At 43.0% G+C, this 27804-nt stretch overlaps 3 protein-coding genes across 7 annotated transcripts; 2 read left to right on the top strand and 1 right to left on the bottom strand.

Moving 5' to 3' along the window:
- The first annotated feature begins 28 nt into the window (after nt 1–28).
- Nucleotides 29–5646, top strand: zdhhc11 (zinc finger DHHC-type containing 11). Of its 2 annotated transcripts, none has more exons than XM_048260852.1 (11): nt 29–484; nt 664–885; nt 1753–1928; nt 2085–2186; nt 2634–2758; nt 2942–3094; nt 3216–3331; nt 3446–3522; nt 3613–3676; nt 4150–4228; nt 4894–5646. In XM_048260852.1, exons 2-11 carry the CDS (start codon nt 664–666, stop codon nt 5091–5093), a joined length of 1314 nt encoding a protein of 437 aa, XP_048116809.1. In that variant the 5' UTR covers nt 29–484; the 3' UTR covers nt 5094–5646. The 2 variants fall into 2 exon arrangements, with proteins under 2 accessions (XP_048116809.1, XP_048116808.1); XM_048260851.1 differs by having other exon boundaries at nt 31–488.
- Nucleotides 5647–6684: 1038 nt separating this feature from the next.
- LOC125305844 (tubulin polymerization-promoting protein) lies at nt 6685–19275 on the top strand. 2 transcript variants are annotated; one of them, XM_048260853.1, is made up of 5 exons: nt 6685–6934; nt 12280–12363; nt 13621–13947; nt 16360–16513; nt 16763–19275. In XM_048260853.1, exons 2-5 carry the CDS (start codon nt 12332–12334, stop codon nt 16964–16966), a joined length of 717 nt encoding a protein of 238 aa, XP_048116810.1. In that variant the 5' UTR covers nt 6685–6934; nt 12280–12331; the 3' UTR covers nt 16967–19275. The 2 variants fall into 2 exon arrangements, with proteins under 2 accessions (XP_048116810.1, XP_048116812.1); XM_048260855.1 differs by lacking the exon at nt 6685–6934 and adding an exon at nt 11149–11308.
- Nucleotides 19276–21438: 2163 nt separating this feature from the next.
- cep72 (centrosomal protein 72) lies at nt 21439–27600 on the bottom strand. Of its 3 annotated transcripts, none has more exons than XM_048261015.1 (14): nt 27498–27600; nt 27081–27208; nt 26759–26951; nt 26560–26674; nt 26313–26476; nt 25995–26059; nt 25869–25911; nt 25385–25618; nt 24970–25139; nt 24576–24672; nt 24225–24403; nt 23567–23693; nt 22116–22155; nt 21439–21956 (listed from the first exon to the last, which is right to left on the bottom strand). In XM_048261015.1, the coding sequence occupies exons 1-14, from the start codon at nt 27595–27597 to the stop codon at nt 21926–21928; spliced, it is 1686 nt and encodes a 561-aa protein (XP_048116972.1). In that variant the 5' UTR covers nt 27598–27600; the 3' UTR covers nt 21439–21925. The 3 variants fall into 3 exon arrangements, with proteins under 3 accessions (XP_048116972.1, XP_048116973.1, XP_048116974.1); XM_048261016.1 differs by having other exon boundaries at nt 24970–25130; XM_048261017.1 differs by lacking the exon at nt 22116–22155.
- Nucleotides 27601–27804: the final 204 nt, after the last annotated feature.

Here is a 27804-nt window from a genome sequence, read left to right as displayed (position 1 = left end):
TCAATGTGAATCTTGAATTATTGAAGGATTGTCGCGCCACCTTATCAATGTTCACGTTTACGTCATAATGCGCCAATATAGGCTATCAGTGGGCCAGCCATATGCTTGCACCTTGCGTCCAGTGAAGTTTTGTCACCAATTACCGCCTACCACATAACGCACATTTAATATGGCCAAGTCGCATAAAGTAAAGATAGCCTGTAACCTATTTAGACTTTTGTCAGTAACACAGCTTATTAATTTCTGGCCATAAAGTTATGTGGTTTTAAAGGTGTTAGGCCATTGTCAGCGACAGTGGCTATAACTACGTCAGGCTATTTGTTACGCAAAGCTGCGTTTATGGTGTCACCATCACAGAGAGTAAATAAGAAGCCTGGGATTTACGAGTTCATTTAGCCTCTAGACAACCGTCTCTCATTTTGCACGATAGGACGCTATCTCAAGGCCTATTTCACGTGATTCTCTCGAGCTTCAAGAAAATACTATTGGTAAATTACTGATTTGCAATATGTTGCTTAGATTATCCATCTGTTGAGCTGTTTATTTGTGTTAAATACTACTCCTGTTGACCACTAAATAGATACTTATACAGTCATTCAGGAACAAATGAATTAGCTGTGAATTTTACAGCTCACTCTCACCTTACCCCTGCCCTCTCCTCAGATGAGGTGCTGCGATCGGCACCTGAGGCGGACCGAGCCGGCCCCAGGGGGCAGCCGCAACGAGCTGGTGACCCCTCCGCCGCGCTCTCGCCGCAACGGCTGGTCCGGGAAACCGGAGAGCCTGCAGCTGATTTCCTATTTGACCTACACGTACTTCGTTATCGTTGGATTTGGCATCTTCATTCCACTGCTGCCCACCCCATGGGACTTGATGGCCTATGGTGTATCCTTTACTGTGTTTGAGTAGATCCAAGGATGGGCTTTGAAAGCAACTTAGCAAGTCTTAGGATGGACAGGTGCGTGATTAGCTCTGTGTTCATCTTCCTATTTTCACCATTTGATATGTAAAAGGGTAGGACAGTGTGTCTTGCTGAAATATTGCTGTTTATGTGGTCTAATCCTGTAAGTCACCACCAAGTCAGTCTCCTCTGTACATGTCAACACTCACTTGTCATTTCTAAGCATCTCCATTTTGATTGGATTTGGCTCTTCTCTTTTTTGTGGTTAACATGAAGACTGGTAATGCTGCAATCATCAAGCTATCAAAGTGCTGGCCTGTCTGCTCACAGTCCCTAAAGATCATCCTGTCATCTGAATGCAAATGTTTTGTGTTGTACTCTTTCGGCCCATGGCATGGGGACTGCGTGGATGGTGTTGGCCGTGGCTGAGATGAGAGCAGAGGTCTGATCCGTGTGGCTGGCAGGGAGTCAGGGCAGCTGTGCTGGCTGTGCCTCCAGGAACCTCGTCTTCCCAGACGGCCACCGCACACACACCCCTGCTGTGGCATGCTGGGGGGTTAATAGGCTCTTGACGTCAGGGCTGTCAATGTGCACACTAGCGCATTGGTGGACACATAGAAGGGTGTTTCATGGAGAGCTGACTGCACTCTACACACTATGAGGTTTTTGTAAGCAGTGCTGGGTCTTGCCTGTTTTTTTCTCTGTCTGAGGCTCAAATGTCAGACAATAATCAGGAGCTTATCTGTGGTTCCCTTTTTTAAAATAGGTGTGTTGATATACAGAACATCTAGATTCTTACCTCTCTTTCCAGTCGCTCTCTCCCAGTTTTACCTTGACTTCAATCTACACAGCTGCTTGGATTTCTCTTTATTGTTCATCTAGTTACCCACATTGCATCTGTGACCATAGACCCAGCAGAACCCAGTGTGCGCGCTAGAAACTACTCCACTACCTTGCCGACCTTTGACAAAAATAAACACGAACATGTCATCTGTGACCTACACTGTAAAATCTGTGATATTGATGTGTGAGTGAACTGTCCTCATTAGAAGTCTGTTTGTGAAATATTTTCACTTTCAACCTGATTTTTTCTTTTTTTTTAACAAAGATTTTGCATGACCCTGAGTTATTCTCATCTCCATGTTACTTCTGTGCTGTTTCCCCTTTGTGTTGCTATCTGCAGGGGCCCTCGAGCCAAACACTGCAAGACTTGCAACAAATGTGTTACAGACTTTGACCACCACTGCATATATCTGAATAATTGTGTGGGAAGGAGGAACTACTGGTAAGAGGAAACTTGACTTAGAGTATAATGTTTTTCTTTGGTTGCCATCAGGGCACTTTCAGCACCACAATTTTGTTCCTCTTCAGACATGTAGTCACGAGCAGTCTCTTTGTAATGCCTGCATGCTCTGGGTTTTAATGTCACAGTGGTACCTACCTGTAACCGTCCTGTGGCCTTGACCCATAGCCTTCAGTGGTGTTCTACGAATGGAGTACATGATATTTCAGATTAGTAAATGCACTGATGAGAGAAGGAAGCCCACTTTGTTGTTCCAGGGTGTGGTGCTAAAACACATTCAAAGATGGCCTTTTTCCAGACATGGTTAAAAACATTTGTAAAAAGTTTCTAAATATTTATTTCTAAAAAAGAATGTGTGTGGATATTTATATTGGTTAGAATGTTGCTTCTTTTATCTAACTACGTTGCCTTTAATGGTCCAACCGGCAGGTTTTTCTTTGTGACCGCGTTGACTGCTGCTATTGGAGTGTTGCTGCTGCTTCTCATTGTTCTCTTCATCTTCATTGAGCACTTTTTGAACGCAGCCGTACTCCGCACCGCGCCTCAGTTTCAGGGTAAGAGGACTGACTGATTGCTCTCTGAGCAAACATGCATTAGTTTGAATGCTGCCATGGTTACAATAAAGGCCTGACTGTTAGCTGGCAAGCTACATGCAAAATGGATGCTCCCTTTCAGATTACTTTCAGACATAGAAGTATGTCATGCGGCATCTTATCAGTCTGTACCCCTCTGCTCAGGTCTGAATAACTCCACGTGGTTGGTGTTCCTACCGCTGGCTCCTGTGCAGACCAGCTCTGCTGGACTCTTGGTAGTAAGCAGCTTCACCATTATACTGGCGCTGGTTTACTTTCTGGTTTTGGTTCACCTGCTGGGATTTCATATATTTCTCTGTGAGTATGAAGAATAGGTATTTTTGCAGGTGTGTAAGATATTTAGAAAATAAAGACTGAAGGCCACAAATGGCTGACGTGTAGCATAAATGGCTAACATTTTGTTTCTTTATGTGTACAGTGACAAAGAAGGTTACTACATATGAGTACATTATGAAAAAGCGGCAGGCACGGAACAATCGTGATGTAGTATCGGGGCGGAAGCAATCCCGACCCACAAGTGCAGAATCAGCAAAGGTAAGACAACCTCCTCTCAGCCTCCTCTCAGTCTTAGCTCCCTTTAGCACAGGCTCATTTGACTGAGCAGGACATTTTGTTAGGCTACATCATTGTCCTATGTTTTGTTTTCAGCCACAGCCTTCTGTGAATGTATCTGTGGACTGTGAATCACCTATGCCTAGTCTGACCAGTCAAACCAGTCATAGCAGGTTAGGCTTTAACTTAATGAGACAATTGCCCAACTGACCCTTTCTGATTACAGGACATGTTATTGAGTTGCTTTTGTGTTGTCTTTGTAGTGCGGAGTACGAGGATGAGAGGAAAGAACTTGCCGCACGTCTCTCTATGACTATTTGTGCAGAGGTACATGCAATTAGTTTGTTTTTCTTGAAACAAATCTATTTTAAGATTGGACATTTGACATCTGCACGAAAACTGTGTATATTGTTTTTTTGTTTTTTTAATGAAACATCTAATTAAACAAATCTATTTTAAGATTTGACATTGCATTTGACATCTGTGCCAAAACAGGGGCAGCCGTGGCCCACTGGTTAGCACTCTGGACTTGTAACCGGAGGGTTGCTGGTTTGAGCCCCGACCAGTGGGCCGCAGCTGAAGTGCCCATGAGCAAGGCACCTAACCCCTCACTGCTCCCCGAGCGCCGCCGTTGAAGCAGGCAGCTCACTGCGCCGTGATTAGTGTGTGCTTCACCTCACTGTGTGCTGTTTGTGTTTCACTAATTCACCGATTGGGTTAAATGCAGAGACCAAATTTCCCTCACGGGATCAAAAAAGTATATACTTATACATATTTACTTAAAACTGTGTGTGTTGCAGCTGCGGCGTCTTCAGATTTTGTCATCACCTGGCCCGAACAATTACTACAGCACTAGAGCATCAACTGAGATGATGCCAGGTGAGTTTGAGCAACACCTTACAAACTCAGAATGCTATCATTCATTGCATGGTGCACTGAAAGCTAGTGGTGTTTTAGTTGGTCCATATTATGGCGTAAATGTTTGGGAAGATCAGTTGTTGACATTGGAAAACTTCCATCTTCTTATATTTTGAGTTGTTTCCCAACATAATATTTTCAGAAGAGAAAACATCAACATGTTAAGTTAGTTCTGGGTGTCATCCAGTCTTAGGCATACCTAATGTAAAAAAAGAAAATCAACAAACATCTACAGGAGGTTTCTCTTGGGTGGTCCACTCCAACTACTGGCTTCGTGGTTTGGCTTCATTCTCCTGATGAGGAGTCTTTCATTTTAGGGGAGGATCTGTCGATTAAGCAGGTCATTCCGAGACCCAGTGCACCATAATCCTGAACAATCAAACTAATTCAAAATATTTGAGGAAACTAATTACGGTACCTTGAAATTTGAAAATGATTTACTCAATTTAGGCTAAAATAAATTTTTGATTTGAGTACCAGTAGCTGAAGTATTTATATTTAAGCTGACTTAAGGTAATTATTAAATGACACAAAATCATATTTGCATTTTAGTTAAATTTTTTTGGTGTGGTTGTGGGTTAACATGGAGTTGATTCTAATGATGATGTGCTTGCATATTCACACAGGTATGAGGGCCCTCAGTGAGTCCCTCAGCTGGACTGGACAACAGCAGGTGGTGGTGAATGGAGAGCAGGGCAATGAGATGTCCACTGAAGCGACTCCTGTTATCCAGAACCCCCTGGGCAGCTCTGTCATAGGCACCGCAGCAGTAGAGCAGCAGCTGAGTGTGGACGCAAGGTCCGAGTCGGCCCTCTCCCAGCAGTGAGGGAAGTGCCTCGGCTCGACCAGAAACCTTCTTGACCTGGACCCTAATGGTTATTTGACAATGGATACGACTACTGATTCTGAATATGGATGATGATTATGGAATATGGCTGACCAGAAGATATCGATAGATATTGTTTTACCTGAATCGTGATGATTTTTTGAAAATGGATATGACTACTTATTCTGAATTTTGACGATGAATATGGATTATGGATGAACAGAAAATATTGAAAGATATTTTTGGACCTGGACCCTGATGGTTTTCTGACAATGGATACGACTACTAATTCTGAATTTTGACGATGAATATGGAATATGGCTGACTGGAAGATATATATACAAAATAATTTTGTAATATATTTAGTATTTTAGAAAAATGGATATTTTTTCATGGATAGAAGTTTACACTGATCTTTTCAAGCGTGGAACCTGACTGGAAGCATCTTGCACCTTAATTTATTAACTTCATGATGAATGCATACTTGAATCTTTTTTTTATCTTTTTTTTTTTTTTTCATTTTTAACTTGAACTGTAGAAAAATAAATGTCTTGACAGCAAGTAATGCGTCTGTCATAAGAGTATTGTGTTTCCACTCATGATGATAAGATAGAAGATTTTGTCCAACAATACAAATGGACAGAATTTTTTAACCACATGATGGGGCTGTTGAACATGTATATTCGTTCGGCTGTGTGTGACTCTCCTGTGTTCACAGTTAAAAATAGCATCTGATTGTTGGGTTGTGGGAGATGTGCTTGTCCATCCGCTGTGATGGTTTCACATTTGCCTGGTGCCCCTGGCAGCCCACACCTCAGTGTTCTGCTGTATCATCTGCCTGGCCCCAGTGATGAAAGGATTACATAATCTGCTGGGTGCATCTTCAGCAGTTGTATAACTGAAAGAAATTGGCCCTGGTGAATCTGAGCCACAATAATGAGCCACTTGCATGTATTACAGGATGTGAAGAGAGCAGAGCGATAATTGCATAATATTTGTTTTTGCAAATAAGAATAGCATCATGGAAGTGTACACATGCTATATCTAATTTCGGTAGGCTACATATCTTCTGATATCTTCTGAATTCTGGGATGTGGCTTAATCTTGATCCTGGTGGGGGGAAATGCTTTCCCATGGGAGGGAGAAGGGAGAAGATCACTGGCCCTTGCTCACCCAGCCACAGAAGACATCCTGTGCTCGGCCAAAGGCCAAAAATGCACTTCCTGGAATAATATTTGGATTACCTCTTTGTTTAATCTGTTTGGAGGCACACACATGCCCAGGGCCCAGTGGTGAATATTGCCTACTGTATTTGCAGACCTATCAGTAAGGGAGGGGTGTCAGTGCGTTTGGCGCCACTCTGCTCTTAATTATGGCATGCATGATATCCATAAATAATTTACACAGGAAAAATGTATCTGCTGTTTATCTTCAATCCATGGTTCTTGTTTACAGGACAACAGATGTATGAAAATCATCAGGTTAAAGTCCTGAGACGATGATATTCAGTTATTCTTATTAAGTCATTGGTTAGTGTCTCATTCAACATCGTCGCGACAGTGCTATTTTCCAACGCGTGAGCAACGCTCCTTCATGAGCTGCTTCCTAAACCGCTCATAGGACAGTATGAAAGAGGCAACCAATCAGAGCTGTTGGTCGTCTTACGGTGTCTTCCATGGCTTTGAACCATCAAGCATATTCCATAGCCGCGCGATCAGCGGGAGAACGGAGATCCAAGCGCGCCTCTGGTTCTCACGGGTAGGCTACGGTGGATGTGATTATGTTTTTGTAGGAAAACAACAAGGGTGTGGAGCTACACGTTGAAGGATATACACAAACAGGTAAGCTTATGCATTATAGACTCAGTAGTATTGCTGGTGTAGCCTAGCCTGTTTATTAATGCGAAATATTCGGGTATACATTTTATATCAGCCTATGTTGTGTTTGTTTCGATTTCTGTCAACATGACCAAATACCTGGTGGTTTGCATATCCAGCTCAATATACCAATGGCATAACAGCTCTGGACTTGAGATTGAAGGGGATATTTCTGTATAGCCTAGGCTACTTTCTTTTTCACTGTATTACGTAATTCGTCGTCCAAACCTTATGGATATGACATACGTCTATTTGACAGCCTGTACCTCAATATTACCTTTCGAAATGTGAAGCTAGGGCTGTAAGGATATTGAGAGCTACTGCAGGCAATGTATTGACAGTAGGACAATAACAATGATCACGTGGACTGCGTTCCCATCGCTCAAGCATGAATATTGCTAAAGCAAGTTTATGTAACCCATCTTGCTAAAAAGACAAGTCAGTAATAGTAGCCTATGCACAAGCAGTTGGCCTGCCGACTTTATTTGGAAATGCCACCCCCATGCATTTAAACTGCTGCTACTGCAATAACAGTAACATAATCAACAACCATGTTTTGGGTATCATAGCCTATACAGAATAGTGATTGATTAACACTTTGTGATAGTGATTCACTACTCTCATAATAACGAGTTATTATGTCATTGCATGGCATTTCATCAGTCATTTTTTTTTCTGTCATGAAATTATGAATAGGATTGGGCAGGATCAGTTCAGGGTACAGCTCAATAGGAGGAGTTAATGTATGCTTTTGTGTTTAGGTATCTTTATTTTGAGACATTTAATCTTAAATTGTTATATAGCTTGACATGGACTATGGTGTACAGACATCTGGTGTACAGTAGGGCTTTTATCTGAGCTAAATGATCAGTGATTTGTTTTGTATAATTTAAGAAATGTTATGTGTAAGTCAGGTCTAGCCCTGTTTTCCCATATGTTCAAGCATTAGGTACGCTTCAGATGAGAATGCAGTCATTCACTGACTTTGCCCCAGATTTTTGTGCTCTGTGTTGCAGTTCACTGGTCTGTGAGCCACTGGCCTTTGAAGCAGACAACATATCCTGTATTTAAATGAATGCACCTTGTTAATGACCAATGCTTAATGTTTGACTAATGTTAGTGGAACGCCAAATAAATGCACTCAAATATGTACACAAGGTGCTGGTGATCAGTGGTTGTACATATTAACACCATGCGTCAGTTACATTTCAAGTTCATGGTTCTTGTGAAAGCTCCTTCAAAATGGGCTTTTAGCTTCAGTTTTAATATGCTCTGTGCTATCAGGGAGAATGGAAAAAGGTGCATAGTTTCCACTATTCAGTCTTGAGGGTGGCAGGTTGAGTCCAAGTTGTCCTCAATCCTTTACTTTCGGTGCGCAGGTGACATCCTGCAGGGACAGTGCAGGCCGGAGTTCAAACGACTGGGACAGGGCTGTGCTCAGAGCACTATGTAAACCTCCCTGGTCTCGCTGGGCTTGAGCCGACACAGGCCCAGTTGGCATAGCGCAGGAGACATTTATCAATAGGAATAAATATGACAAGAGCAACCATAGTGTGAACCTCCTCTGCTCCTTTACAAAATAGTCCTCCTGCATTAATAACAGCGTTGTGTGTTTCCTGTGTTTTTCTCTCTGTTGTTGCACTATGCACTGGCATGCGCCACGGTGTGTTATTACTTCTAACAATACCTAGGAGCTGCAGATTGTGTTTGTCAGTGTTACAGAGACAATACTATTTAAAGCCAATGTCTGGGACTGGGATGAGGAGGTTGGGGGAGTTGAGAGGAGACTGATAGGGTGGATGGGCGTGCGTGTGTGTGTGTGTGTGTGTGTGTGTGTGTGTGTGTGTGTGTGTGTGTGTGTGTGTGTGTGTGTGTGTGTGTGTGTGTGTGGGGGGGGGGTTACTGAATGGTGAATAAGACCCACGCGACACAAAGAATGGGATGGATCCCGTCGGGGGCTGGAACGGGCCGTGGAGATGGGATGAGGTAATCAGAAGCACTAGGTGGGGTCAGTGGCGTAACCAGGGGGGGCCCGTCCCTCTGGAGGCTGCTGTGCGTTGGAGTGGGTGCTGGCAACGGTGCTGCCCAGATTCCTGCACTCGTATGCTCAGGCGGAGCTGCCGGGCATCAGGATGGAGGGGCAGATGGGTCCACCCACCATGTCCAGGCCCTCTCTGCAGACTAGAGTAGGTTGCATTTCCAGACGACACCCTGATTCATCCACACTCCCTCTCTCTCTCTTCCTGTTTACAGTTCCACCTCATTACTGTACTCAGTACTCTAGGTCTTTCTGTTTAGATGCATTTGGATAGCTTTAAAGGTAGAAATAAGTGTGTCTGAGTGTTCATATTTCTCCCTGGTTAAAAATAGAATGAGGCCGAAATAGGCCAATTTATGGTTTAAGCACTCATCTGTGCCAAACATCCCCAGAAGGCAAATATATGTAAGCATGCGCTCAGCCACTCAGTGATACGCCTCTTGAGATCGGAGCGCGTGCAAAAAGCTCTTTCTCTTTCACTCTTGCTCATTCTCTCTCCCTCCCTCCCTCCCTCCCATGCTGTGGTTAACAAGATCAGGCAACAAATGCTTCAAGCTTCTCACAGCACCAGATGTTTGACCTATTATGCCTTTTGTATAAGGTTTTGGATTCAGTTATTAAAACATTCAAACATACAAAAGTACATATGTTAGTCGCTTTGGTTAAAACCATCTTCCAAATTAATAAACATTGAAGGTGTAGACTAATGTCAGTTAAGGTGACAAATGGTGACAGCAGTATGTCGGTACCCAAGGTTCTGACCTTTTCCAGTCTCCACTCCACAATTCCACTCATACATATTTAAGCTCTTTACTAATCCGATTTCTAAAACTCATTCTGTTTTCATACTTGACTAATTAATATATGGGATTATTCATTGTTGTGTAAGCTGAGAAGTGCTCACATATGTGAAATCACCCAGCCAAGAGAGCAGCACTAAGCTTGCTCTCAGCAGACAGTATGCAAACAGGATTATAACACATTCATAAACTCTATTAATCATCAAGTCTATTATACAAGATAATGGCAAGTTTATTCTTGAATTTATGAACTCATCCTGATTAATCGTGTTAACATTTCAGGTCAAACTAGTTTAAGCATTTGCTCTGTCTGTTCAACTCTTCTTGATTAATTGTGTTCAGGACAAACTAGTTCAACTGTTTGTGCTGTCTGTTCAGAGTTGTTACTTGACAGCAGTGGTGACCCTCGTTGTCATTGTTATTGTTGTGACTGCCCTGGCATCTCTATGGAGAGCCTGGAGTCCTTGAGGTGTCTGAGTGTAAAGCTAGTGTCTGAAAAGCTGCCTTTGTCCTGGCCTGATTTCGGTGTCCTCTCAGCAGTGTGCAATAGACGGAGGCCACAGTGGGTTCAGTCAGGGAGAGGAGTGTCTCAGTAAATAAAATCAGCACTTCCCAGACCCCACTTTACATACAGAGGAGAGCCACAACTGTCTGGACTTGTAGATGTTCCTCTGAAATACTTGTTTATTCCATCTGATCTTTTGAGAATGTCAGCTAGTCTAAGATGCATGTCGAGACAAGACTGTGAACATTATATTGGATATGTGATTTGGAGGTTGTTTAGACTTTCAATTAGAAGTCAATCTCATGGGATTATTCATATCATAACTGTGTACACATGTGAAGTGAACTGTGACTAGATTGTAATATGATGAAATCCATACCGGTTTTTCCAGAATGGCCAATTTTGCTCTTGGTGCAAGGTGAAATTTTCCCTACATGTGCAAATAAGCTACAGGAAATGTGTCTTGTAAACTGTTTTTGTTGGGGTACTTTCAGAAATGTGGGCACATTCAGTTATATGAAGTCATCTGCATCTGAAATGACCCCTGACTCTCCCAGGCCCCCGTGACACTGTGCGATGTCACACTAGACAGAACTGCCTGACACTTAAGAGCACAATGGGCCTCTAGTGTTTCCACTTCTGAATGCCATTATTGACACTGGTTAATAAAATCTTTGTTCAGTATAACAATTAAAACATAATAGCAAATCAATAGAAGCGGCCTTTTCCATGGAGTTATTATGACTACTGTGCATCTTACAGTAGAATTCGGTCATGTCCACCCACCAAGGACAATGACACCGGGAGCAACAGAACCACCCATGCCTGGGTGGTGGGTGGGGGTGTCAACACCAAGCACTGAGGCAATGAAACTGCATAAGACTCTGGGTTTCTTCTATAGCTTGATAGATTTTGCTTCCACTCCGAAGCTGGAGCTGATAAGGGAGGTCTCTGCTTGATGTCTGATTATCCACAAGAGGTGACAAAGTGACGAGGTGAGGTATTTTGTCTTCGGGGCTCTGTACCAAAACTGAGAGTTGGCAGTAGAGAGAGCTTTGCTAGGGTGTATTTTGCCATGGCAGCACAGGGCCACTGAGGCTGTCGCTGTGACGCTGTGGGGCCCGCGAGTTATGGGAGCCACTGGAAGGTGAGCCTGGTGTCATTCTTCTGTTTACTCTAAATGAGAATGAGAAACAGCGTGTGTACCGTGGGATTGCTGTGTGGGTCTCTTGCTTTGTTTTTAGGATCTTGTAAGGAACTATGGATCAGTTCAGAGCTGAGTTAGATGTAAACACATGTGGTAGTATATATATATATGTTACATATATATATCATTGTGATCTAAAATGCCTGCTTTTGTATTGGGCTCTCTTTGCGTAGGCCTGGTGGTCTTCATTACGGCTTCTCTCCTAATGATGTGTACCTCATTTGTTTGTTTATATTTCCGAAAGTGCTTGGTTAGCTTGGCGCATGTCTGTTTCCAACGCAACCGGAGGGAAAAAAAGGCTTTTGCACTAATGAGCATCACACATGCAGAACAGAGCAGCTGTCATCAGTGGGATGACTTCATGCACCGAGGCAGGGTAAACGGGAAAGATTGAGGAGGTTTTCCCAAGGGCTAGCAATAGTATTGTTCAGAGATCTTCAAGAGGAACAGGAGTGTTGTACTTTATTTAAAATACCTACATCTGGATGACACAGTGATGGTGGGGCCGTTTAGTTTTACATATTAGAGGACACATTCTGTGTGTTTATTGGATGCTGTAAAAGTAGTTTTCTGTTATCACATACCCTTGTTTGGCAATACCTCTGTTTAGGCAATAAAACACTGCTCCACGGCTGATAACCATGAAAGGCCACTATAATAAGGTGTCAATGTGAAAGTGAAAGTGACTCTTTGAACACACACACACACACACACACACACACGCATATAGTGTATTCACTCACTCTCCTTGTATTTCAGCTGCATCAAGAAGCCAAGAGAATCTCCAAGTTGTAGCAGTCGAGAGGGGGTCATGGAGGGCACTCACGCTACCACAGGCCCTAAGTGAGTACACAGCTCTGTGCAGGTCACTCTGCAGTTTGCCACGGAGCCTAGAGGACAACACCAGCAAGCCTTAATCTCACAGATCCATCAGCATACAGGGCACTCATAGGCCTGTAATTGTGGACCATAATCCCTAGGTTTATACTTTGGATGGGTTGTAGTACAAGGACTATCATTTTTAAAGCTGTGTCTAAGGAACGTGAATACTACTGATTAAAATGTATACTGTACTGTACTGTAACTGTAAATGGTTGAAGAAAATGGCTCAATCCAAATGTCAGAGGAAGTTAAATATGATGCTTCGAGGGTCCCAACAGTACAGGTTTGAGCTGTCTTCATGGTCCTTGACTCTTGTTCTTCAGTTCCTGAGAGCGTCAAAACGTGTGAGCCGGGCCACTCAGAAATGTGCCTGTCGTAGTGTGTGGCCCAGTGTTCATCTGGTAGCTGCTGGACGCTCCACAGCTCCCTGGCCGGGCATTCCACATGTGCCTATTAATAAACCTCACCTAAGTGCCAAAGCTCTTGCCACATCTGGCCGCACACTGCCAGCCTACAGAGGAGAGGAGTACTATCCTGCCACACCACTTACCACAATGAAATATCATCTGAGCTTCGGGCAGTGGAAGCAGTCTGAGCTCAGGAAATCATAGAGGCTATTAACCACAGTCATGTTTACCATGACGGTTAACGGCACTTTAAGGGTGGCGAGACTGTGATGGAAACCCCCTTTTGTTCTTCTGGGTTCTTGTTATGTGCAGTTTTTATTACAGGACACTGTTATTACCGGGAACACTATGGGTGTGGTGTGTTCTGTCTCCAAGCTTCACTCAGCACATTTGTGAGTCTTGAACTATGTTTTTAAAAAGTGCTGATAGAATCACCTCATAAATAAATAGGTTGCTACTAATTAAATAAATAAGCTATTGCCTTGAGGAGTGATATCGCACAGGGCTATGAAGATAGCAATCAAGCTCCAAACTCTAATCAGTGACCCGGGGATAACGGACCCTCAGCCCTTTCTATTTAGGTCATTATGAAGTTTATTGGTGTGTTGTGTGCTTTGGCACATGCAGTAGAAGTCTCTGGATCTGGCGAGCTGGGTGTGGGTAGTCTCAGCTCAGAACAGTGTGGAGACATGAAAGCACAACACAACATCCACCCCTGATGCCCACTGAGAAATGACACCATCTGCTCTGCAGTGAGGCTGAGTAATGGCACTGGCATTTCAAATCTCACTCGCTCTCTCTCTCTCTCCAGTAATGGCGAGGAGTTCAAAGTTCAGATGGCGAAGCACAACAACCATGCCCCCCTGCGGCCGCCGAGCGAGCAGTCCAAGGATCGGGCGACAAAGCGCCTGTCGACGGAATCGAACGGGATCAGCGAGGGCGGGGCCGGGGCGCGCACCCCCGTGGAAGTGACGGCGCTGGAGGAGGCCTTCCGCCGCTTCGCCATCCATGGGGACACGCGCGCCACCGGGAAGGAGATGCACGGCAAGAACTGGTCCAAGCTGTGCAAGGACTGCGGCGTCATCGACGGCAAGAGCGTCACACTCACAGACGTGGACATCGTCTTCTCCAAAGTCAAGTAGGACACCATCTGTTCTGCGTTCTGGGATCTTGGGAGTGGAGGGGGGAGAGGCTGGCTGTTCTGTTATACTGTATGTACTGTAACTAACCACTATATCAGTCACTAGCATAAAAGGGGAAAATGGAAACCGATAAAGCATTTAAATAGTTTCCAGCATAGGGAGTTAAATATATACAGTTACACTTCAGCTTCATTCCTTTGTTAGGTAAAAAGCAACAAAGGAGCATGCTTTTAAAGCAACTCTACAGTATGTCCAGCACCCCACGCATACACTGTGAGAAGGAGGTGCCCGTCTATTTTATGCGCTTGCCCCAGATTTAGGTTGTGGTTCTACAGTGGTGACTTATTTAACGTCATATTACAGAGGCATAGGTCAGGGTGGCTCATCTCCCATCCGGGCGGATATCTCCAGGCAGGATGGAGTCATCGGCCCTCGGCCCAGCATCCAGCAGAATATAAATGCATTCGACAGAGCCACAGAAAACACAGTATTCAGACCACTTGCTGTTCTGTTGTGTTGTGGCGCAGATGGCTGCCGAGGCAGACTATTTTTTTCCTTTGCCATGTTTTTGATGTTTCGGCCAAGCAGGCGGACTAGGAGTTGCAGTGCAGAGAGTGAAGGGTTTCTGTGGGTGTACTGTTTATGTTTGTTAGATATTTAGGGCATCTGTGATCTTGAACGATTCTACGCTGAAGTGATTTGGCTTCACCCCGACTGAACTCTTTGAAGGGGGAAAAATGACAGAACAGCGTAACTGTGAAGGGAGGCAGGGCTGGGGCCTCTCAAGACCAGTGGAGGAGAGCCGAGGGTGTGCACTGTGCAGGGTTACTGATTTCATTCAGGTCGCATTATTCATTTCCTGTCAACAACAGCACCTGATAATATCACGTTTGAGTGGTGTATGAAGGACCTTATGATATTGGCCTGTGAGCTGAAGCAGAAGAGTCTGCATGCATCTGTGTGTGTGTGTGTGTCAGAAAATAAGGCCAGACAAGAGTCATGTGGGGGAAGGGTGTGTTATAAGCCGGGGCTGACTCTAGACATGAGATCCAGATCTAACCTTCTGCTTTAATCACAGCTGGGTCAACGCCACATAAGAGCCAGTGCAGAATGGAGCACTTTATGGGCTCTGCTGCTTCATGGAAAGGCTTTAGAAGGCAAGACTGTATATCAGAGCGTTACAGCTGCTGCGTGTTACATCACAGGACACAACACATCACAGAAGATATAGGATTTTTACACCCTATTCCTTTGTCCATCCACTCTATCCAGCTCACCATCCCTGTAGATGTATTCAAAGGGGACACGTGTCATAATTTTAGAGGGACACGAAATGTTCCAGGTCAGTGATGAAGTCATTTTCAGCACTAACCTATATTTCCATCCAGCTAACCTGCAAGCAAGCAAGCTTTGAGTCATGCATCAGCTGATTGAATTAAAGCAAACAAACCTTTTCCTGATTAACTGTCTCCACACTCTTCCTTCATAATTAACATTGATTAGAATGAATATGTGGGCTTCTTTTGAAATGCTACTTCGTGAGGCCTTTTCAGAGCGGAATGTCCAGCTGGGACATCACCAGAATGATTTCAGATCTGACATTAGACAGCATGGAACAGGCCTCCAGAGTAATGGAACTCCGGAGTGTTCCCCACTGAAGGATCGCCCAAACAAAACTGGTCACTGAAGAAGTCAAATTAATAATAAACTCGAAGAGGCGTGTTTACCAAGGCTTGTTGCTATGACAGCAGGTTACCCCGGGATACAGTGAGCTTTATGGACTTTTGTTTAGGTGATTTATCACCACAGCAGTGGTTGTTTGTATTTGTGTTACTATGCACTTTTTACCTTGGAAATGCAATGTGACACAGTTGGATTAAACCCCCTCCCAGGGGTAAATGTGTTTCTTGAGACAATGTAAACATCCAAGACAGCTCTGAGGGCTAACAGTATGCAGTGGGCTGCTAGACAAGAGACATCAGAGAACTGTTAGAGCCACTGTCTGGTGTGGGATGACATGTCAGTATACAAACATCCTCATCTGCTCCTCAGAGAAAGTGAAACGTAATGCTAAAGGGCGGCACTGGTCGGTGGCAGTATCAGTGTATAGTCAGTATGGTGGCTGAGGTTACCATAGTGGGTTTTTTAGGAGGGTAGGTAGAGTTTATGACTCATGCAGTGACATTTACAATAGCATTTGAACTGAGAGCCAGTGCAGCTAATGTGTAAATACTTTGTTTACAGTGTGGGCTGTTCTCCACTGAAGACTCCAAGGATAATAGAGTTCTTGGGTTGCAGTTAGCCTCCCCTCATCCATTTCCCCCTGGCCATGTAGTGGTCTATGTATTCCTGGTCCAACAATACAACAAGGAGTAAACTGGTTTAACTTTCATATTTGTGCATTACAGGAAGAAATCCAGTCGCACCATTACATTCAATGAATTCAAAGACGCTCTTACAGAGCTGTCCAGGAAGAGGTTCAAAGAAAAAGGCAACGACGAGGCAGCAGAGGAGGTCTTCAAGCTGATCGAGGGCAAATCACCAGTCATATCTGGAGTCACGGTAAACTTGGGGACAATCTCCATCACGTTTCAGTCAAGATCCTTGTTTCATGAATAAAAGTGATTAAGTATTGTTTTCATGAAGGGGCAAATGAGTGTCCCTTTTTTATGTGCTGGAAACTGTAATGATAAGGTACAGTTAGAAGTAAACACATGGCTTCCCTAGTGAGCTGCTTCTGATAACGTCCTCTGTTATTTACTGATATTGTAAATAAAACGTCCAGCCTCTGACCTACCGTTCCCTCCACAGAGAGCAGTGGCCTCGCCCACAGTGTCACGCCTGACGGACACCACCAAGTTCACCGGCTCGCACAAGGAGCGCTTCGACCAGACAGGCCGTGGGAAGGGCAAGGCTGGTCGCGTAGATGTCCTGGACACGTCAGGTTATGTATCAGGCTACAAACACGCCGGCTCTTACGAGAAGAAAACAGGCCCTAGGCCAAAACCAGAGTGAAGCACTTCTGGGGGTCCAGTCAGGAGAGTTAGCAGAGAAACGCCATCCTTAATTGCATCCCGAACTCTCCTCTGTCTCTTGCTCCAACACCAAACAGAACAAAAGAAGCACAACAGGGAAATATTTTCCGTTTCATGTTTTTGTTTGTTATTATCTGTGATCGAGACGTGGTTCAAGTTCCTTTTTTTTCTGTGATGTTTGAGAACTGGAACGTTGTTTACATCTACACAAAGACATCACCAGCTGGTACATTCCTAACCAATACCAAGCAACTGCCAAGAATTGAGCGGAACCACCATGGAGAGGAAAGCACAATGAAATATGAAGTCTTACTAATGCAATAGGGCCTTACACTGCCAAGAGCTATGAGGATCATTACGCCAAGAAAAACAATGAGAAATTGTCTAACTAGATTGCACTTTTCACTGGTCCGTCCTCTCCATTTTCTGAGTCGTTTAACTGTAGAAATGATACCCTTTATTTACTCATACAAGATTAATCCTTTTTCCTTAGTCCAGTAGTCAAAGTGGATGTATGTTGTTTTTAAATATACTTCAGTTCCATTGTCCTCTCCTTGGTGAGTGTTAAAGAGTTAGGGTAGAGGGTGCAGGGTAGAGCCCTCAGTATGCCACTTTCACCATGTTGTGCACATACCCTTGTCCTTTCACTGTAAAAAATTATTTTAAAAATCACTAAATCACTGATATGCCATAATATTGTTTTACTTATTTGGTTGAATAGATTTGGCCTTTGTATGTATTCTTGTGGTTAACAACATGTCTTATTGTTTTATCACAATTCACGTTAAACAAGTGCTGTAACGGTCATGTATAAATATAATTTATTTTGTTTTAATTGTAGGAGCCTATGTTAATTTTTGCCCAACCATCAAAAGTAGTTCATGATCTTCACAAGTTCTATAGGCCAAGGAAGTTCAAATACAATGGCAAATATGCAACTGGATGCAATTAGTGTTAGGTACTTCTATTCAGAATGCATTCAAATTCAGAAACCTGAAACCACTAGCTTCATGGAAAAGAACATCAGGGAACAAAAGATATGGTGTTCAAGATTGTATTTAAAAAAAAAAAAAAAAAAGGAAAAACTTTTTGTTTCCAGTTATGTGGTTCTTAATATTTATGGAATGCTAGTATGTGGTGTGCTAAACTATTAGCTTGAACTAAAACACTGGCTGCATATTTGTGTTCTGTGTGTATTCTGCAGTGCATTGTGAACTTTACCAGCCCTCACGCGTACACAACTTTTATGACTTTTGTGAACTTCAGTGAGACGCATCACTTGCGCTAACAACATTGCCTATACTAGGTGTCCTTTGGTAATGGCCACTGCCCAGACTGCATGAGCTTGAGTCCAATGGCAGAAGGGATAGTGACGACATTGTGCATTGTAACTCAGCATGGTCCAAAAATGTCAGCCACTGCCATTCTCTGTGGTCAGATGACAACCTGATAAAGTTCTATGAGTTACCTTAATACCTTTTGTGGAAGCATATCATAGCTTATGGTTTGGATTTTATAACAATTAAGCAGAATAGCTTATACCACAGTTATGCCGAACCAGCTTATTACACACATTTACCACTTTTTAAATAAGTGAATTATTTACAGTTTTATACATTTCATACAAAAGGCACTTTGCTACATTTTGAACTATGTGCAATTTATAAACAAAGACAAAAAGCAAAAATGTTTACAGTAAATGTGTTTTTCACAAAATAGCCAAATTTGCAACAGCTTTAGCTGCACAGGGTAAGCACAACAGGTCTTCTCACTCATTTGATTTGGCCCCTGATGTCTTTCCACATCTCTCCAAATTAACTAAGAGTCCAATTTAAGCTAACATAGAAATAGAGAATGGGGCCAAAATTCCCATAATAAAATATTTATTGATGTAGTTCCTTAGGCATTCTGAAGGAAAAGGGAATAACATGTATATAATTATTCTTCTACGGAACATTTATTTTTCACACAGTGACACTGTTCCTTCCACATTCATAGCCAGTAGTTTGCCTAGAAAGTGAATTGTATTTATGTTGACAAGTAAACATTATTGTACTAGCAGTTGGAAGTATTTAATGTATGATTTGATGTTTGTGTGCTTACTGCCAAATATTGTACACCATTTGTTTTGAGGAACAATATCGTCTTATTTTTCAGAATAACTTTTTTTTCTAATGTTCTTGTGCCCTGATGCATGTTTTCTGGTCATGGTGTGGTACTTTTGACCTTACAGTATATGTGTGTCCCCGTTTTGTAGCATTGTGGAGAATAAAAAGAAATGAAACCTTACCTGGACAACGGCACTTGTTTTTGAACAGAGGCCTGTGTTAAGCAGGGGCCTGTACTACGAAGCGGGGTTTCTGGCTTATCTGGGTAACTTCGAGAGTAACTTGATCACGTGTGGCGTAACTCCCCGATTAACCCGCACTCACTTAAAAGGTGGATAGGTTTTAACCGAGGTATGCTGCCATGGCAATTTACGCTGCATCTCAAACCTGCTCCGACCAGGTTATGTTCTTGGTTAACCCGAGGTTTCCGTTAACCACACCCTTTATAAGTACCACCCCTCCACTAACAATTTCTCCCGGAGACATGTCGGGCGCACCTGGATGATCCATCCGACATTGGAGCATAAATCGAGGGACTCTCTTCGCGAGGGCGAGGGGTTTTAGAGACCGCCAGAAAATATATATAGCCTACCGGACGATATTCTCTATGAAGATATAGATTGTCAGCCGAGGGAATTCGTTATCTTTGTCAGATGATCTAGGAAGACGTCTCATAGCAATGCCCGTACGTGGACATTCATGTATTCAAATCGGTGATGCAAGAATACTGTATGTCCGAAAATAAATCGGACATAGGCCTACAGTATGCTGAACATCGGAGCAAGAATAGCCTAAAATAAATCGGACATAGCCTACAGTAGGCCTAATAAATAAAAATCACCATTTTAACAAACTTGTTGAATTGAATGTCATATTACTGTACCCTGCACATAAAGGCTACACATTTCCACAGCACCAGAATCCGACCAATGCCTCCCTCAACCCTCCATAATCGGCCTTCCACTATTATTTGCGATGGCCAACTCCTCTGCTACTGTAAAACACTCTGGTGCCTTTCCTCCTACAGTAGTGTTCGAAGACACCTGTTTCTTGTTAGCTGTAAAACAGAGGCCAAGTGAAGGCTATAAGCTAGGCCTACATGTTTTCATAATTAAGAAATATTAATGCAAGCTATAACTATATAAACCTACTATTCTGAATAATGTTTTTGTGTTTCATTTTCACCTGCTGCCATGTGCGTTTGGCAATGGTGTTGCATCTGAAATGTTCACAGGATTAGGCATACACTAAATCAGTCAATGGGGGCTACTTAAACATTCAATTATCCTTATTACTGTCATCTATATGCCCACTTCTGAATTGGGTTGCATCTGTAGGCCTTTCTATGAACTCAAATTAGGCTATTTAATTATTTCAACTCATTTCAGACATTCCAAGCTACTAATCCTCCAGAACACATATTTGAAGAACATGTGGGAATAAAACTTTACTTTTAGGCATTTAGGCTACCCAATCTGCAATACGTTGCCAACAGCCTTGCTTTGTTCACTGCCGAAGTATTTGATTTTTGTCGTAGAGTGGGTTTTAATTTCTCATAACTAGTTATAATAATTGTCCATTCCTCATCCGTAAAATAAGGTGATCGCGTCATCATTGAAAGTGGTGACTTGCGCTGCAACCCGCCCCTTTTATGTGAACGTGCACAGGTTAACCCAGGCTCAACAAATCAACTTCATAAACAGTGTCGTAGTACCGATTAACACCACTTAAGATAAACCAGGGTTGACAAAACCTGGTTAACAAAGTAACCCTGGGTTACATCTGGGTAGGTTAAGCTCCCTTCGTAGTACAGGCCCCAGGTCACATGTTAATCATTTGTTTTTGAACAGAGGCCTGTGTTAAGCAGGTCACATGTTGCATGCCATTGCCTCATGTACCAAACCTTAAATCTGACATGGTTGTATATACACATTCCTTGCGGTCACCAGGCAACCAAACACTTCTCAAATCTTAGTTTTACGGCATGATCTCACTGGATAACTGTTTGTGTTTGTGTGAGGTGTGTGTGTGTGTGTTACACTCTTTGACCCTGGTAGACAAGGGTGTTAGTGATTAGGTCATTCAGCAGTGTACTAGAGGACAAGTGGGGTCATGGGAACACACTGGCACAACAGAGCCTGGGACATGGCCATGAAATCACACATTTCTTTTGTTCTGACTCAGATACAGAAAATACTCTAGTCACTCTTTGGAATATGAAGGGTAACAGTTGAATGGGGCCAGTAACATCACAAAATAAATTCAAATGAACTCAGAGATATTATTTTAGTCCAAGGGTTTTGGAAAGCACAGTAAGTAAAATCAATCAGACAGTGAGACAGGGAAAAGTATTACTTGTATATTCAAAATACCCCACTGGGTCAAGTGTTAACATCCAAAGTTACATTAAAGTCTGCAATCCATATGTGCTTAAAACACCATGACAGGGCTTAATGAGGATACCCCCAACCCCATCACCTGAATCAAAGCCATGCCAGGTTGGTGGTGGTCTCATCCAGTACAATTTAAAAGGGCAAAAAATAAAGGAAAGCTACAAAAGATCATCCACTACATAACCACCTCTCAGAAAATAAATACCAATAAATATTCCATTGCACTACAGTTGTCTAGGAGAACTTAACTGACTCACAGCATCAACACAGAAGACAAGTTCATAACTCATCAGTCCTTATCCCATAGACCACATGCAATCCAGTTTTGAACATGCAATCTCCTTCTAGCACATTGGAAAAATAAAGGCACTTGTGGGTTTAAAGGTCACAATGTGAGTTTCTGCAGTCAGGCAGGAGGGTGACTTCTGCTTCAGCCTCTCAGAGATGCACAGGAGAGGCCATCAACAGCCTAAGACAATGATAAGCTTTCAGTAATGACTGATATTTTTACGTGACTAGTACTGCTAGGTTGCAACATTTGCAGTATGTACATGTCTATGTGGTTTGAATATGCATTTCTCAGTCATATCTATCAATCTTGATTCTTCATTTCAGGTGCTTTATATACCTCACATTTGAAACAACCTGATTATTTCCCCTGAAATGACCTAAAACAGAAAGGTGCCTGCATATCCATCATATATAGTCAAGAATCAAGTCATTTGCTGACAAGAAAAGCTACTTACTGCACTTTTAATACAATACAAATTACAGCAACCACAACAAAATCTCCTCACTGTAAAATGGAGCATTAAAGGAGAAATCCAGCCGATTTTTACATGGATCTTGATCGCTAGACGTCGCCGAGTACTGTCGATGGGAAAAATAATGACCAATATCGGTGTTACCTAACTGGAGTATCTGCAGCTAATGGCCAGTACTCCCATTGAGCTACAATGCTAGGTCTGGGGGCATCATCTAAACGTGCCTTTTTTGCCTCTTAACTGACTCAAAAGGTCATTAAAAGTTCTGTACAATATGAACCCCAATATGAGTCCTTACGTGACAAAACAATGCATGTTCTGCTCATTAGCTGTGAAGAAACCGTTTGAATTCAAAGTTTGTACTGTTTCCATCAGTCGCTTCCAGGAAAGTCTGTTGTCGAGCTCATGCCGGCTTTGCAATGAAAACTTGAAGTTTATTTCCCCTCAAAAATAGGTAATTGAGCACTGTAATGGTTATGACTATAATGACTATGTAACTACATGGAAACTGTCCAAATGATGGCTAAGATTGCACGTCACTGAAAGCTAGCTCTATTCTCGCACTGAAGTATTGTTGGAATTCAGTTGTTGCAGAAAAAGGCAAACAGTAGTGTGCAGATGTGACCTTACAAACTTTGAATTTAGACAGCTCTTCACAGCTAATGAGTAAAAAATGCATTGTTTTGTCACGTAAGGACTTGGTTCATATTGTACAGACCTTTTAATGACATTTTGAGTCTGTTAAGAGGCAAAAAAAGGCACATTTAGATGATGCCCCCAGACCTAGCACTGTAGCTCAATGGGAGTACTAGCTGCAGTTACTACAGTAACTAGCACTAACAGTACTCGACGACCAAGCGATCAAGATCCATGTAAAAATTGGCTGGATTTCTCCTTTAAGAGACAGAGTGTAAAGTGGGTACTGTATGGGGCTGAGGCTCTCTGGTCCCCTGCTGATGGCTGCCTACCCTGCAGCATCTCCAACAGCACCCCCAACCCCCCCCTGTGCCTCCTGAGAGAAGGCAGCTCTGCTGCTCACCATCCACATACACGCACACACAACCTACGGCCATTTTCCCTGACATGGATTAGGTCTAATCTTGGACCGAACAATTTTCTAAATGAATATTCTACCCAGAGAGGAAGCACTATGACTGTATTACATGCATCTGAGAGACTAATGTTTAGTAACTCTCCAATCAATCAATTCAGAAGGACTGCAGGAGAAACACCTGGTCTGTAACTTTCAAGCTTATGCTGACACTGGGGGTCATTTTGAGAGTTAGTTCAACAGTCCATGCCACTGGACACTCACCGTTATCGCTGGCGCTGGTTAATTTGGTAATTCTGGATGATAAGATGCTCTGCTCGAGGTTTATGAGCTGTTTCTGCAGACACACGTTCTCCTCCAACACATTCCTCAGCTGCTCATCGAGGCTCTCCTGTGGCAGTAGGACAGAACATGGGAAATGGACTCAAGTACAAAACAAAATGGCTAAATGACACACAGTGTTGGATGGATCGTGTGCAAAATAGTCATTACACTCAACTTGAATAACCTGAATAGACAAACATACTTGATTTACTTATGATGAGATAGTCAACACAATAAAATAAATCTAGAACTAGACAAACTAAACATTGACCTTTTAGTGAAGGCCCATAGATGCTTCAGCTTTTAAATTCGACATATCCAACACACTGCTAATATTCTTTCAGCACTGTTGTGTGAGGGTAACTAGGGCCTGCATATTTGGAGAACTTGGAATGTGAAAAAGGGCCAAGGTCAGAAATATTAAGCCAGCATTAGAAGATGATGTAACAAATAAACTTTGTTGAGAACAGTTTCTTTTTAAAAAAGGCTTAGAGAATTAAATTTCAAGGTGGATAAAGATCCCCAGAAATCACATTTCATGCAGGGCCCAATATTACTGCACACATTAAGAGAGGAGACATTTTTTTCCTCAACTTACAACGGAGTTGTGTGCTTTCTCTAGCTGGATGGAGAGCTCCTGAATCTCAAATCTGTGCCTTTCCTCCCGAGCCACAGCCTGGGCATTAAGGGCCTGCACCTCCTCGCTGAGAGTCTGCGCCTCCTTGTCCCTGCCCGCCAGCTCCCGCTCCATCAGGGACAGCACCTGCACGGCCCGCGCTGACCACCACATAGGACACAACAGGGCTCTCTGTTTAGGGAAGTGTGAGGAGACTGGAGGGCCCTTAACTACCCCAAAATCATATGGCTTAGAAAGCCAACATGCCCGTTTAAACCCGAATGACACATTTGAGGTATGGTGATCCATACAAGCTTAATGGTGAGCACTCACTGAAGAATGTCTTATAGTGTTGTGGGTCACTATTGCCAGTGGTCCAGTGCTCGTGCACCATGCTGAGCAGCAGGTCAAGGGGCTTCCTGTAGCTATCCTGAAGAAAAGGAGGAGGAGGAGGAGAAGGTTTCAAACAACAGGATGCCCTTACCTTACATCAGCAGATCTCTGATCCTCAGGCAAAACAACACGCCCACTCATTCCTCATGTTCTTAGCAAACAATCTGGACTTGGACCAGGGAGGTTCACTGCCATGGTCAACATGGACAAATTAAATAAAAACACACTCCTTCTATGACAACGTTCATGAACATGGTGCACATCAGGAGTTTACTGTGTTTTCTGTCTGTAGGTGATTCATCCAGCCTAAGCTGGTCTGTGTCCTCTGACTGACCCTCTGTGGTCTGGCGGCCTCTTGCTCAGGGCAGGCCTCGTCCTCCGCCCTCCTGCTGGACAGGCGGTGTGCCTGGGGAGAGAGGTCGCCAACGTCCAGACTGCTCTGCCTCGCAGGACTGGGTGGGGATGCATGCTGTGTGGAGGCCAGCTGACCATCTCCTACATAGACTGAGAGAGAGAGAGAGAGAGAGAGAAAGGAAGTGATATTCACTTTCAAATGTGACTGATATTTTGTGTTCTATATGTGAACAAACATCTCCCAAATAATTAAGACTTCTACAGTGGCCACCACCAGTTGTGAATGCACTGGTCATAATCAGTATAATTTGCCAGGCTTGTAGGTAAAGACTTATGAGAGTCCGCTGCATATCAACAGAAATGAAGAGATATTTAAGAGGTCTAAGCAGTCACACCGTTTCTAGAAGGCAAGGTGATTCTGGGGTCCGGTGTGAACACTGCCGTAGCTGGGATTCTGAGCTGCGACGGCTTCGTCCCATGGGTAGCCGGCACTGGGTGTATGCTGTGGGATCCCTTGACATAGCCGTCTGCAAAAGTCACTCTGGGTCTATTACTGGCAAGCCCTAAAGGTCCACCATTGGTCAGAGACCCTTTTCTGCGTGGCTGAATGCTTGGCTGGACACGAGAGGCTGGTTAAATATGTGACATACATAAATAGGGTCAGCTTTCTGCAAGTAAACCACACGGCATTGTTAGAAAACAATTTGTTGATTTGTTTGTAACCAATGAAAACTAAAAACAATGTCTTAAATAAAACACAATGTAGAACCATTATGCATTAAGGTCAAAATGTGTCATCAGAGAATTTGCTAGATCCAAAAAATATAGTATATCTGATTGACTGTCTCCACCTAGTGGTGGTAAAGAGAGGATAGTTACCATCAACACACTGTGCATGTCTGAAGGCTGGCTTTACACCATCCTGTAATGAACATAAGAGAGATGATCACTGAATTCCAAATGCCAGTCACAAATCTTATGCACAATACCTCAAAAATAAATTACCTGTGTTTGAAGGAAGGAGTCAGAATCATAATCATTGACCAAGTATATGACTTCATCAGGTATTTCTGCATTGAGAACATGAGCAGCATGAATATTGCCTTAACACACAAACATCAATTTTATCAACCTAGCAGTTGTAACAAACATACATAACAAATTAGCATAATCAGTATAAAATCACTATAACTGAATACCTCCTCTACTGTCAAATCATAAAATGTAATAAATGGTGAGAGAGTACGGTAAATGCCATTGCTTCTTGCTCTGAGGAACTGCTTAGCTGAGCTTGAAAGACACCGTCTGTCTGTTCCCTCTTACCCTGCGCCAGAGAAGACTGCGGTTCTGTCTGTGCGTCTGGCTGAGTCGTCACCTGAGCCCGGTTCCTGCGGTTGATGTGGTTCACTGCAGCCTCCTCATTGCCATCCGGCAGAGCCAGACTTTTGGTCAGCCTGTAAAATGCTGCCATTCTCAGATCACTGCTCCTGCAAGCAACAACACTGGATAATATATACAATATTCGTACAATACAGTACAACACTATGTACACTGTTCTTAAGGACAGCACCTTTGGTCTGAGAGGCTGTTGATGCAACTGGTTTTCTGCTTGTGCTCCAGCTCCACATCAGAGGTGAAATGCATGATGGCAGCTTTACGCTCTCGATCCCTTACTGGGCAGTCATCTAAATCATCATACATAATATGAAACAAAGTAGAACATCGTATGTATGTATGTATGTCTGTGTATAAAAAAAGTGGTAGCCTACCAAGTTTCCGCAATTGGCAGAGTGCATGCACCAAGTGCAGGCGGTATTCTGGGTGCTTCTTGACCAGAGGGTTGAGTCTCAGGTCCAGCTCTCTTAGGCTCTTCAGTTTGGACAGGGTCATGACCTCTTGAAAGGCTGATATCTTGTTGAAGTACAAATTCAGCCTTTCCAGCACTTTCAGGTGCTCAAGACCCTGTTGGATGAAAAAATAAATACTACGCACTAAAAGACACGACAGTACAATCCAACCACTTAATCCAACTAACTAGATATTATTTTTGAAAAATATAAACACAAAAGTTGAACTGGTAGGCCTACTCACTGACACCGAGACAAGCGCATTGTAAGACAAGTCTAATGTCTTCAATCGCACGAACTTCTTCAGCGATATTCCTAAATTACTTATTTTCCCCTCGATGTTACCAGGCAGGCACAGTGTTCGGACATCAGCTAGAACGGATGACAAAAACGGCATCATTGTTTAATGTAACAAGTTTACGCTGTGAGCTGTAACAAACATGTAGTTTTAACTCAGCTAACGTTACTGTTGCTGCTGCTGCAAGTTATCCAGCACTTGGCAACAAGGTAACATATTTCGTGGGCCTAGCTAGCTAGGATGGTCCTAGCATAAATTAGCCACACGCTTAGTTGCAAATGTTGTAGGCTATGGAAGTGTACCGCCATATGTTTTGTAGACCGCCTGAAAACCTTCAAATAGCGTTAACTTAACATGTATTACCTAAAACTTTGTGGTGTAATTGTAGTTTCTCACGTATCCATTCCTCTGTAACTGTCAAATCCTTTGCCGCCATGTTTTGAAACGAGACGATGGAACGCATCAGGGAAGCATATTCCCTAAATTTATTGCCGTCGGTGCCATCTAGTGGCAACAACTATGTAGTGAAATACGACAGTTTTCCATGACAGTTTACAGTTCTACAGTAGCCCCCAAAACCGTTCATCACAATAAATGACACAATACAAAAGTAAAGGAAAGCAGGAGTTGTCATGCATTCTTTAAAGAAATACATTTAATTGAAATATTT

This window comes from Alosa alosa, chromosome 13, assembly GCF_017589495.1.
Source record: "Alosa alosa isolate M-15738 ecotype Scorff River chromosome 13, AALO_Geno_1.1, whole genome shotgun sequence".
Classification (NCBI taxonomy): Eukaryota; Metazoa; Chordata; class Actinopteri; order Clupeiformes; family Clupeidae; genus Alosa; species Alosa alosa.
This window is presented reverse-complemented; position numbering and strand designations above follow the sequence as displayed.

Bases quoted from the DNA above. Each gene is read 5' to 3' on its own strand.
- zdhhc11 (XM_048260852.1), top strand. From the start codon at position 664: ATGAGGTGCTGCGATCGGCACCTGAGGCGGACCGAGCCGGCCCCAGGG. The intron at 3,677-4,149 runs GTACATGCAATT...TGTGTGTTGCAG, and splicing joins CTATGACTATTTGTGCAGAG to CTGCGGCGTCTTCAGATTTT. The intron at 4,229-4,893 runs GTGAGTTTGAGC...ATATTCACACAG, and splicing joins ATCAACTGAGATGATGCCAG to GTATGAGGGCCCTCAGTGAG.
- LOC125305844 (XM_048260853.1), top strand. From the start codon at position 12,332: ATGGAGGGCACTCACGCTACCACAGGCCCTAA. The intron at 12,364-13,620 runs GTGAGTACACAG...CTCTCTCTCCAG, and splicing joins CACGCTACCACAGGCCCTAA to TAATGGCGAGGAGTTCAAAG. The intron at 16,514-16,762 runs GTAAACTTGGGG...TTCCCTCCACAG, and splicing joins CAGTCATATCTGGAGTCACG to AGAGCAGTGGCCTCGCCCAC.
- cep72 (XM_048261015.1), bottom strand. From the start codon at position 27,597: ATGCGTTCCATCGTCTCGTTTCAAAACATGGCGGCAAAGGATTTGACA. The intron at 27,209-27,497 runs GTAATACATGTT...CATCCGTTCTAG, and splicing joins ATTACACCACAAAGTTTTAG to CTGATGTCCGAACACTGTGC. The intron at 24,673-24,969 runs GTCAGTCAGAGG...CCTTTTCTTCAG, and splicing joins AGGCCGCCAGACCACAGAGG to GATAGCTACAGGAAGCCCCT.